Source organism: Schistocerca cancellata, chromosome 10 (assembly GCF_023864275.1).
Source record: "Schistocerca cancellata isolate TAMUIC-IGC-003103 chromosome 10, iqSchCanc2.1, whole genome shotgun sequence".
Lineage (NCBI taxonomy): Eukaryota > Metazoa > Arthropoda > Insecta > Orthoptera > Acrididae > Schistocerca > Schistocerca cancellata.
In genome coordinates, this window is record NC_064635.1 from 120,490,716 (window position 1) to 120,504,259 (window position 13,544).

General features: G+C 41.2%; 1 protein-coding gene across 1 annotated transcript in view; it reads right to left on the reverse strand.

The window, feature by feature from the left end:
* LOC126106180 (titin) overlaps positions 1-13,544 on the reverse strand; it is a 218,406-nt gene that overhangs the window by 109,880 nt on the left and 94,982 nt on the right. Inside the window, exon 12 of the mRNA XM_049912417.1 lies at positions 12,249-12,526. Coding sequence (XP_049768374.1) covers positions 12,249-12,526 — 278 coding nt within the window. The remainder of the gene's footprint in view (positions 1-12,248; positions 12,527-13,544) is intronic.

Genomic DNA, 13,544 nt, shown 5'->3' on the forward strand with positions numbered 1-13,544 from the left:
TAATACTGTTGCTGTACAACGGTATACTTTTTCAGGCATTTTCAGTGGTGTATGTGGACTGTGTTGCAAATATAGCAGCAAAGATGTAATACTTTAAAATATAATGTCTGATGCGGCAGTTTAGTGCTCCAACAATGAAAATGTAAGGATGGTTTGGTATGAAACAAAAAAACTCACCTTACTTCTCGATATAGTCTCCTTTGAGAGATATAAACATGGTCCAGTGATCCTCCAGCTTTTTCATCCCAACAGAAAAATAGGTTCTGTTAGACTCTGCAAAATACACCTTGACTGCAACTATCACTTTCTCAGTTCATGAAAATTTCTTCTCAGCAAACCAAAGTTTCGATTTAGGGAACAGGAAGAAGTAGCTTGGGGCTAAATCTGATGAACAGGGCAGACGAGGAATCAATTCAAAGCCTAATTCATGCACTTTAGCCATTGTTATTGCTGATGCGTGGGATGGTGCATTATCTTGGTGAAAGTGCACTTTTTTGCCTGTCGACCTGGGCCTCTTTTCAGTTAACACAAGTTTCAAACCATCCAACAATGAAGCATAATAAGGTCCAGTTATGGTTACACCTTTTTACAAATACTCTATGAGGTTTATTTCTTGGGACTCTAAAGAAACAATGGCCATCACTACGTCAGCTGAGAAAACGGTTTTTGTCTTCTTCGGAGCACTTTTATCAGCCTTTGTCCATTGTTTTGACTCTGATGTTTTATCAACAGTCACAAAGCAAAAAGTCTTGCAGATTGCAATTAAACATTGCCAGATGTTCCAGTGAAATGCTGTCGATTGCGCTTTTGGTCACCTCTGAGCAATTGCAGCATACTTCACTGACAGTTTATTCATAGCCAATTCTCCGAGCAGGAGATTATGCACTTGCTCAGTGGAATGTCTAGGTCTCAGCAATCTCATGAATTTTTATTCAGCGGTCTTGCATTACCATGTCATGGTTTCCTTTCTGGTGACCTAATTTGGATGGCCTGAGCATACTTTGTCTGTGGCGCTTGTCCAACCACGTTTAAAAATCATTAAGCCAAAAGCAAATGGTCTTTAATGATGGTGCAGGGTCCACAATTCTGTTTTTATTTGTGCAGCAGTATAATCCTTCAAATGAAAATGTTTAACAACAGCATGAAATTCCATTTTCTCCATTTTTAATCACAGTCGTCTCACTGACCAATTCAGACAGCTGTCAGTAATGAACTGTATGCTATACATTGTTGAAATTCTTTATAAGGCTCAACAAAAATGTTCCATTCTTCTACGGAAATTTACCAGACTTATCAAACCACCCCCATAATAAGTGATGAACTTTTCCATCTTTCACCATTTTGTGGTTTTTGTGTGTGTGTGTGTGTGTGTGTGTGTGTGTGTGTGGTGGGGGGGTTGGGGGGAGTGTGTCTACAAGAAAAGGTTTGAAATTGTGTGTAAAGTTTGTTGCAAGTGCCCTCACTATCAAATAATGGGTGAACATAACTTGGAATTCTTGTCTCACTGTGTTAAACCTTCAACATTAGATTTTTGCGTAGATTTTGACAGCATTTTACCTTCAGACAATAATTATGCAATTATTAAAAATCAGATTACTGTTGCCCCTGCAAGCTGTTTTATAGAGACAGGCAACTGGGAATGTGCCTATGCACCATGTTAGCTCTTCAATAATACAGATGTTACGAAACAATATAAAATGGGAGAAATACATAAAATCAATAGCAGGGAAGATGAACGGAAGACTTGTTTTGTAGAAGGGGTTCTGGGAAAGTGTAGTGAATTTGTAAAGGAACCTGCAAAAAAGATACCTGTGTGGCCTGTCCTGTAGTGCTGCTATAGTGCCATGAATATTTACAGAGTATGTTTGATTTATAGAGTATTGAATGTTTCCAGTGCAAGTAACATGGCCAATTTCTTCAATAAGCATTACCTTTCAGGTATATGTTTATAAAATTTTATTTCTATTTGTACGAGGTGCATTCAAGTTCTAAGGCCTCCGATTTTTTTTCTCCAGACTGGAAAGAGACAGAAACATGCGCATTGTTTTAAAATGAGGCCGCGTTCATTGTCAATACGTCCCAGAGATAACAGCACCGTATGGCAGATGGAATTTTACCGCCAGCGGCAAGAATGAGAACTGTTTTAAATACTTAAAATGGCGACGTTTTCCTTACTTGAACAGCGTGCAATCATTCGTTTTCTGAATTTGCGTGGTGTGGAACCAACTGAAATTCATCGACAGTTGAAGGAGACATGTGGTGATGGAGTTATGGATGTGTCGAAAGTGCGTTCGTGGGTGCGACAGTTTAATGAAGGCAGAACATCGTGTGAAAACAAACCGAAACAACCTCGGGCTCGCACAAGCCGGTCTGACAACATGATCGAGAAAGTGGAGAGAATTGTTTTGGGGGATCGCCGAATGACTGTTGAACATATTGCCTCCAGAGTTGGCATTTCTGTGGGTTCTGTGCACACAATCCTGCATGATGACCTGAAAATGCGAAAAGTGTCATCCAGGTGGGTGCCACGAATGCTGACGGATGGCCACATGGCTGCCCGTGTGGCATGTTGCCGAGCAATGTTGACGCGCAACGACAGCATGAATGGGACTTTCTTTTCGTCGGTTGTGACAATGGGTGAGACGTGGATGCCATTTTTCAATCCAGAAACAAAGCGCCAATCAGCGCAATGGAAGCACACAGATTCACCGCCACCAAAAAAATTTTGGGTAACCGCCAGTGCTGAAAAAATGGTGGTGTCCATGTTCTGGGACAGCGAGGGCGTAATCCTTACCCATTGCGTTCCAAAGGGCAATACGGTAACAGGTGCATCCTACGAAAATGTTTTGAAGAACAAATTCCTTCCTGCACTGCAACAAAAACGTCTGGGAAGGGCTGCGCGTGTGCTGTTTCACCAAGACAACGCACCCGTACATCGAGCTAACGTTATGCAACAGTTTCTTCGTGGTAACAACTTTGAAGTGATTCCTCATGCTCCCTACTCACCTGACCTGGCTCCTAGTGACTTTTGGCTTTTTCCAACAATGAAAGATACTCTCCGTGGCCGCACATTCACCAGCCGTGCTGCTATTGCCTCAGTGATTTTCCAGTGGTCAAAACCGACTCCTAAAGAAGCCTTCGCCGCTGCCATGGAATTATGGCGTCAGCGTTGTGAAAAATGTGTACGTCTGCAGGGCGATTACGTCGAGAAGTAATGCCAGTTTCATCGATTTCGGGTGAGTAGTTAATTAGAAAAAAAATCTGAAGCCTTAGAACTTGAATGCACCTCGTATGGGGCACTTTTATTTTAAACATCCTGAATATTTAGAAATATTGACCAACACCTCAAGCCAATTGCCTGTAATCTAGCCTCTCATGCCAAAGACACAAACCTCTTCCTTCACCAGCTTTCTACCATTCCCAGCTCTTTACCTCCTAGTTCCCCAGTGGTCACTGTTAATGCCACTTCCCTGGACATGAACATCCCTCATATCCATGGTCTTGTCAAAATTGAAAACAACTTTTTACAATGTTCTTCAGACTCTAAACGCACTACCTCATTCATCATTCACCTAACCAACTTTATCCTAACAGACAACTATTTCTCCTTTGAAGATGAGGTACGCAAATGAAACCACAGCACAAGCCATGGGCACTGGCATGGCACCCTCCTGTGCCTGTCTGCAACTCAATGTGTCTTCTTTATCGTAAGTAGCAATCTATCTTTCCCTACATTGTTGTTTATGGGCCTTCTGGAGCAAAGCTTCCTAGCCTCCTAAAATCCCAAAACCCTGTTCTGGTACAGGCTTATTGACCATATCTTCATCATCTGGACTCAGGACCAAGAAAGCTTATCCTCATACCTTCACAACCTCAACATCGTCTCTCCTATCTGCTTCACCTGGTCATCCTCAATCCAGCACGCCATCTTCTTAGACGCTGACCTCCTCCTCCTCTCTAATGGCTCCATCCACCCGTATGTCCAAATTAAACCCACCAACAGCACCTACATTTGGACAGCTGCCACCCCTTCCACATCAAAATATCCCTGTCATATAGCATTGACAGTGACAAGAACTCCCTTGCCCAGTATGCTGGATCTCACCAAGGCGTTCACAGACAGTCACCACTCCCCGGACCTGGTCTGCAAACAGATTTCCTGTTCCATTCCCTCCCACCCACGATCCTTCCACCACCCACAAGAGCCAGCTACAAAAGAGTGCCCCCTTCATCACCTAATACCACCCAGGACTGCAACAGCTGAACCACATCCTGCGTCAGGACTTTGATTATCTGACATCCTACCCAGGATCCCCCCCCCCTCCTAAAGTGGTGTTATGTACTCGCCCAACCTCCACATCTTATCCATCCCTATGCCTCTCCCAAGCCCAGCCACAGGAATCATATACCTGTAGAAGCCCCATACCAAGACCTGTGGAATCCACCCACTCAGCACTTCCTCTGCAGGACTATCACAGGTGTATTCTACCCCATCAGAGGCCGGACCACCTGTGACAGCAGCCATGTCGTATACCAGCTCAGCAGTGACCACCGCACAGAGCTTTACATTGGTACGACTACCAACTAGTTGTCCATCAGGGTGAATGGCCACTGCCAAACTGTGGCCAGGAGCAAAGTAGGCCACCCTGTGATACAATATGCAGCTGAACACAACATGTTTAATTTCCTCCACCACCAGCATTTCTGAAATGTGCAATGTCTGTTATCTTCACAGCACATCCTCTGATCTTGAAATAATCCTGGCCTCTACCTACGGTAACATACTGCTCCCACATCCTCCACTCAGTAGTTTCCACCCCCTCGTTCTATCACCACCTTCCTTTTCACATTCCCTAACCCTCTCTGTAGCCACCCTCTGCCAATGCACCTGCCTGTCCTCCTCTCTTCCCTGCTCCTCTCCTTTTCTGCTCCGTGTTTTTTCCCCCGCACCCTACCTCCCGACATTGCACCTAGCGGTCTCTAGGCCCTGCGTGCCCCACAAGATACTGCTCTTCTCTCCTCCCACCCGACTCTGCTATTCTTCACCCTTCCTCACCCCATTTCAAATTGCTATTCACGTGACAGCCGTCTTCTGGTCTGAGATGTCTGTGGTAACGGCCACATGTGCATGACTTGCACTTATTTCTCAGTGCATTTTATTTGCTGAAGAAGGCTTTGGCTGAAAACTATTATATATTATAGTCTTTTCGTTGTGTCCGTCTCCAACTCAATGGGCCATCTTTATGGTTAGTAGGCCTGAGATGCAGGAGTTGGCAGTCATGTGCTTGTGAGGTGTGATGAAGGCTGTGGCCGAAAGCTTATGTCTTAATTGCATCTGTCTGCAACTTGACATGTCTTCTTTACGATAAGTTGCAATCTGTCTTTTTCTACATTGTTGATATTCCTACCAGAAGTTTCCATTGTTTGATCTTATCCTAATGAACAGGGTGGGTTTTTCCTCTGTGTTCAAACTCTACGGATTGATTGATGAGAGGATACGGAACAAAAAAGGTCCAATGAACTTCTGTCCGGAAATGCACGATTTCCATGCTAGAGACCATTTATTAAATCATAGTCTGGTATAGAGACTGCAGTCTAATACATGCTGTACCACACAGCCACAGTTACAGTATTCATGATTTCCTCGTAGAGGGTGGCACTGTTCTTCATACGTCAAGCCCTAGTGCCCTCTCCTGCCACAGTAATTGGTAATGTGGTGTCCGATACACTTCTCTTTCTGACTTGCTTTGTAGTGGATGTGATACAGCATTTTACACACCGTATTTGAGAAAGGCAAATGGCAACAGGTGGCAGGCAGCAAGGTTGTATCAGGAGACCTATCCCCACTGACAACAGCCACAGAATTCAGTGTTTCGCCATTTGTCTGAGACAAGCGTCGTTTTGGGAAGCAGGAAATCATGAAGGACTTACCTGAAATGTTCGGACACCAAACTTGGAGGAACATGTGATTAACGCTGTGGAAGGCAACTGCTGTGTAAGTACTAGACAGATGGCCTGCGTGGAACATTCTCCATGACAATTATTACTACCCTTATCACTTAAAGTGTGTGCAGGGCTTACTAGCAACAGACTTTCCACATCGCGAGCAGTTTTGTCACTGGTTTCTTCACCAGGCAACCACAATTCTGGTATTTGTGTAACCTATCTTATTCACAGATGAGGCCACTTTTACACAGAGTGGTATCTTCAACTTTCATAACTGTCAACTGTCGGATAGTATGCAGAACCCCCATGGCAGCGAGTCCTCTGCATCAGTGCATTATGGTACCAGTCTTCCTCCCACGTCACCTAACAGGCGGAACTGTCGGCATTTCTTGTGCATGGCTTTGCCTCCCCAGCTGTAAGAAGTGCCATTGGTGATTCGAAGGGTTATGTGGCTGCTAAATGACAGCGCTCCAGCCCACTTTGCCATTAACGTCTGGACGCACCTCAATCGTGTCTTCCCTAGTCGATAGATCAGACGAGGGTGTCCAGTTGTTTGTCCTGCTCATCACCAGATCTCAAATCGTGTGATGTATGTTTACGGGGCCATCTCAAAAAGTATCATGTATGCAGAGATCATTCCAGATGTGAAGACAATGGAGCAGTGTATGCCGCCTTTGACACTGCTCGGATGCAGCCTGGCTGATGTGAACATTTGAGATGGAGCATGCTGCAGTGCATACATGCAAGTGCTGAGGTACATGGAAAGCGTTTTCAACACATTCTGTAACTGTGGCTGCATGGTTTAGTATGTATTAGACCACAGACTCTGTAACAATGTATGATTGAATAAATGGTCTCTAGTATGGAAACCATGCATTTCCAGACATAAGTTCATTAGACCTTATTTGTTCTGTGTGTTCTCATCTATCAAATCCCTCGAGTTTGTACGTGGTGGAAAAAATCACCCTGTATGTATACAATTCATGCAGTTACTGATATCTCTGAACAGCAAGAAACTTACAGCAAATGTCCTGCTGCTGCTGGAGATGGAACACACAAAGATGTGACCACTTCAAACTGATTTAAGATACCTCAGAATAATAATCTGCATGACTGGATAGTGGCAACAATCCGGCTCCACCTGACAGCATGCTAACAACATTAAGACCTCGCTCAGTACGTGGGTATTTGTAGGTGAAATTTCATGATCATATTCTAGAGAAACAATTGCTGTATAACAGAGTGCTAAATGTGTTTTAAAATATGTATAATACTATTTCACCAAAGAAAAAATAAAGTAGGGTGATAATGATGATGGTTACAAACATGAAATGGTTCACTGGCGACCAATAAGCAATTGAAGAGTGGAAATGAAACCAGTTTCTTTCAAAACACATTCTCAGTGTTACTGTCCTCTTGATGCTCTGCTGCACGTCCCTAGACTCGTTCCAAATGTCAAATGGTGAAGAAAATGTTCCACACATTAATAACTAGATGATGCGTGGTCTTTTGCCAAGCACTACTTATTTTTAAAGCTGCTGCTGAAAAGCTGCAGTTAATTTGGCATGTATGATCTCCAAATGCAGTATGATCACACACCCTTGTACTCACTTATCTCAAAAAGTTCTCAAAAAGAGGATAGGCCATGGACGATGTATGCGATGCCACACTTCATCTGAAAGATCAGCCACATTCATAAGTTGCAAAACTAAAAGGCTTCGATGATGTTGTCATTTCTTCCTCAATAGCGTACACTAAACTTCGGAATATCTAATTCCGAGAATGGAGTTATGTATGAAACAAAAGTCAATATTGAAAAAAAATATTTTGCAAAATTAATTTTGTTATTCTCATGCTAAAAAAATGTCAAAGAAATGCAATTTTTTTGTCGATTAGAGTACTACTAGTTAATGTGTACGTTTGGAGCTTACAGGCACTCAATGGGAAGGTTGTGTGTCCTTACGCATATTAAATGAAGTAAATGTGGATAAAATTACGAAAATTATCACACGGTGAGGAGGTGAACTCACTCCCACCTCACTTGCATTCATTCACATAACCAATCTCACACCCCTTAAAACAATTGAGAAAGGGTGAAAGGTGCTATACCTGGGATTAAAATGGAAGTAAAACCACAGGAGAGCTAAAAGAAAGACACTGGGAAATGCCTGGCTGACCACAACAAAAACTTGGGTGATCCATTCACCCTTTTAACAAGTTAAAAACATCTCTGTAAAATTTTTGAAAACAAGTTGGGCAAATCACAAAACCTTAAAAGTCTCACCATATTCTTTTGAGTGTTACTTAAAATGGAAGGTAGATCTATTGGCAAATCTGCAGCTCCCTGGCCTGAAAATAAAAGACTGTCTAATGAAATAAGTTGAACAGTGATCTGTACGCCACAAGCAACACACACTGGAGGGTCATCTCGTCAGAGCAAGAAGCCAACGTAACTTAGGGCTGTGGCCTATGCGAATATGCGTAAGGAGGATCTCGTCCCGTCAACATCGCTGAAAGGAGATACGCCGCGGCCGCATTGTCGCCTTTAATAAATGCTGCTTATTATCTCTCACTTCCAGCTGCCGATCCTCCCATTGACGCAAGACCGTGTATTTCAACAGTGAGGCAATAGCATGCATGGGGATGGCATACTCAACTAACAGAGCATTGCTACATACCTCCTTGGCTGCTACACCTGACCCTTCATTTCCTACAATAGCCATGTCTCCTATTACTACTAGTTAAAATACTCTGCTTTTTTGCAGTGATAAGGTGAATCCGTGGAATCAGAACACATTCCTTTTTTTCCCCCCCTCCAGATGAGTTATTTACAGAAAGAGATAAAAATGTGTCACTTGACACTTAGAGGTTTTAAATTGGATCGTGTGTGTGTGTGTGTGTGTGTGTGTGTGTGTGAGAGAGAGAGCGAGAGAGAGAGAGAGAGAGAGAGAGAGAGAGAGAGGAGAATGGAAGAGATGTTTTAACCACCAACTCCCATTGCTTGAAACAAAATGTGGACAACACTAGACACTGTTGCACAGCTCCCCATGTAACACATGTACTGGGGCCTAATCAGTGACATAATCCTATGCATCAGTCCATTAGCATGGCTCAACTACTCAGTGGTAAAGATCGGACTATGGATATAAAGGTCCAGGTTTCATCTCTGGTTAATCCTAGGATTTTTATCTGTAACATATCACTTCTTTCACCATCACTAAAAAATTTTAATGTGATAAATGCACAGTTGCGCTATGGCTCAGAGTCACATTGAACTATATGTACCCCTGTAACTGGTACAAGCAAGCTTCTCCTCAGGTGATGCATAAGGGCATCTGAACTATAAATTGATTCTTTCTCAGTGCATCACACAAGTTTCAGCATTCTACATTCGTAAGCTCAAAGGATGCTACTGCTCAACTTAAATTATTATGGATGGATAAAAGTGGTCCATTGCTACAATTATTTTTTGCAGTCTGTCACTCTACAAATCATTTCTTTATATATCTTTAGTGAGCTGAACCATTGCAGCAGACTATTTCACACTGACAAAAAGCTTAATTCACTCGATTTAGTAATTAATTAATATTGTTGATGAATGAAATAAAAAATCTCCCAATAAAAACAGAGGTACAAAAAACTGTATGCAATTACTACCTGAATTAACGCACCGTGTGACTGAGTCATTAACTTACAGCTGGAATACCAGTATTGAAACTATTACCTTTCAGAACGTTTTACGTCCTGGCTTCACTTGTGGAAAATAAATTTTGATGATATATGTGGATATAAAAAAAAAAAGCAGTGTCTGAAAATGGAGGTGATTCTTTTTATTATTCTGCAATCATGAACTACACAGAGCTGTCTGCAAATTTTAATTTTCTGATGAACATAAGCTAGAGAAAGTTTTTCAGAACCATATATAGGAGGGAAATTTTAAAGCAATACAACTAAACACGAGATAGAAGCTCTGTGAGGGATAAAACATAATAATGACTGTCAATGGCCACTTCAGGAAAGTATATATATTTACACCAAAAATATTTACAAACAAATGAATGAAAATAAAATAACATAAATAATAAAGAATATGTAATTTTTTTCACAAACATCCACTGATGAAGAGGACAGAGAACTGCACAAGCCCAAAATAAAAGTCTGTTAAAGTAAATTAAATTAACATCAAAATAATATGGCTTATGATGAAAAAGATTCATAGTTGCTGTCTCTAATTGAACAACACAGAAATAACTAAAAAAACTCAATCCGGAGTAATGTCAATTGATTGAAAATACATCAAGTCAACTTTAAGTACGACATAAAACACACAGCACAATATAGAAATAAAAAGAGCCATGAAATGAAAAGGAAAAAAATCTCTGTGATCTGGAGTAATTTTTAAGAGAATTCACAGGACTAAAAAGCTTGCACGCTGTAACAATTATTGTTGTTCTCACAAAAAAAAAGACTGCTTCAAAAATGATTAAAAACTTGCACTGACATACTGCTTACAAATTCCATGTCAACAAAGTACTCGCAGCAATTACAAGAAGCTATGGCCATACTAGCAAAACCAATCTCTAAAATGCACATACTTTATCAGATTCCACAGCTAAATACAAAATGCTTCTAACAAAGTAAAGCCATTAAGATGTTATTTAACAAGAAGCATCATTAATGATACTTAAGCAGTTCCAACTACTAATGAACAGCACCATGATGATAACATAAATAGAAATTAGTATTTAAGCATTAAGTCATGTGCAAAAGTGAACAGTGCAATGTGCTTTAATTCTTTGTAATCTACTATCAGCACAATCAGTTCAATTCACAGTCTGCATGTCAATTAAATTGAGGCATGCAAAGCATATGATGTACAAAATGTACTATATGGCATTGTATACCCATTAATAAAGTTTTCATATAATGTAGAAAGTGTCACTGGTTATTAAAGGACACGATGTAAAAACTGGTGTAATTCCATGTTTGTATCTGGTACTTTGCTAAGCCTATGACACATTTACAATTGAAGTTATACAATTATCTTTGTTTACCTAGCATGCATCCTCAATGAAACAAATGCACTCTACTTCATAAAATGATAACAATTTTTGGAAATATAACATTATTTACGATTTTGACAGTACCTAAAACAAATTATTTCTGTTACAAAGAGAGACCATGTCATAGGTGTAACATTTAAAAGTTCACTAAATGCACGTATCACATCTCATTCAATGTACTACTTTAGAAAAGTATCGTATTCAGTAAAATTGCACCACTGTAGTTAAGTCTGCGAACCTCATTCAAAAGATGCCAAGGCAAGAAAGCAAATGATCATTTGAACCTTCACAAGCAAAAAGTTGCACATCCTAGTTCCTTCCATAATGTAATTCAAAAACAATATAAATTAGAGCAAACCAAACAATGCCTTCTATAAAGAAATTGTAATAAACAAAACAAAGCATTATTCCTGGTTGTACCAAAATGTCAGTTATGAATAAATAAATTGGAGATATTAGTCAAAAGACAAATGCAAATATGTAAGGGAAAAGAAACCATCTATCAGCTTGCAAAGATCACTGGTAAAGTACGAGATGGGAAGAAGATTGTGGAATGGCGTAAGAGTGAGCTCCAATACAGTCTTTCCTGAACAGCTCTACAAAAATTAGCCCTTTAATACACAATGACACCACTTTCACCAGATACCAATCTATTTTTCCTTTCCCCCCGTCAATTATAATGTATACTACTGAATGTGTGTCTAATTTTAGATAAACTAAATCATAAACGCATGAAAATAAAACAACATACAAAAAAATAAAGCAAATTCCTCACATTTCTAGCGGCATCACCATTGCATGTAAGACTGTCTACACATTATCTTCAGTCTTATAGTGTTCTTACAGGCAACGGCAGCCACTGTTCAAATGAATAGGACACCGCTGTGTCATTTGGTAGTGAATACTGGATAGTTTTTTTTCACGTATTACACATATACTTGTATATTGAAAATCTTTTTCTTTCATCCCTAAATGGAGAGATTCGCTGTCTGGAATTCTGCTGTCCATTTCAATGAAACTCGCTAGCAAGGCTAATATCGGGAGGGTGTGGTGACCTAAGAAATAAGTAGTGTAAAATGAATGAAGAAGCAGTCATCTGCAATGTCCTGCCTTCTGCAAATGCCAAACTAGCCTCCAGTCTGCCCATCTACGATGTCTGCTGTGTACCCCCGGTGGCAACGGGGCCCACCCGGGAGTCGAGTGACTGTCACCTGGTGAGACGCACGACAAGCGACCTACCGCTCTGTGTGCAGCTCGCACAGTGGACCAGAGGCTCCGGCCGGCCCGTCTTGATATTGCGGTTGCGGTCGCCGCCACACACTTTGCACCGGGCAGTCGCGTCCCTCAGCTCTGCCGCATCTTCGACCTTGATGACGGTCCCGTTGACTGTAGGCGTGCCGCCGCCGGCATTATCGTCCGACACTGCAGGTTTCTTATCGTCCGTCCGGTCTACCACATCACCGGCTTCAGATCCACTGTCGTCCGAATCCTGGCTCCCGTCACTCGAAGAGCTGCTACTAAAGGAAAACAAATTTGTGAGAGGGCCCATGTAACACAGTGAATCAAGAATAAATGAAAATTCTATTACACGCTTTTACACAGTTCCTACGCTAAACGGAACAGTAAGAGAATTCACTATCATTAGTTTTGACCAAAATTTCTGAAAGTTTCTTACCAATCAATTATCAGTAAGAGAAAAGAATTTCATTCTATTGCCATAGTTGCTGTTTACAAGGTATATATATATATGTGACTTACCAAATGAAAGTGCTGGCAGGTCGATAGACACACAAACGAACACAAACATACACACAAAATTCAAGCTTTCGCAACAAACTGTTGCCTCATCAGGAAAGAGGGAAGGATATGTGTGTGTGTGCGCGAGTGTATACCCATCCTTTTTTCCCCCTAAAGTAAGTCTTTCCGCTCCCGGGACTGGAATGACTCCTTACCCTCTCCCTTAAAACCCACATCCTTTCGTCTTTCCCTCTCCTTCCCTCTTTCCTGATGAGGCAACAGTTTGTTGCTAAAGCTTGAATTTTGTGTGTATGTTTGTGTTCGTTTGTGTGTCTATCGACCTGCCAGCACTTTCATTTGGTAAGTCACATCATCTTGGTTTTTAGGTATATTTTTCCTTCGTGGAATGTTTCCTTCTATTATAACCATATATATATATATATATATATATATATATATATATATATATATATATATATATATATATATATATATATATATATATATATATATTTTAAAAAGAAAGATGATGAGACCCACCAAACAAAAGTGCTGGCAGGTCGACAGACACACAAACAAACACAAACACACACACAAAATTCCAGCCCTCGCAACCAACGGTCGCCCCGCCAGGAAAGAGGGAAGGAGAGGGAAAGACAAAAGGATTTGGGCTTTAAGGGAGAGGGTAAGGAGTCACTCCAATCCCGGGAGCGGAAAGTCCCACCCTAGGGGGAAAAAAGGACAGGTATACACTCGCGCGCGCGCGCACACACACACACACACACACATCCATCCGCA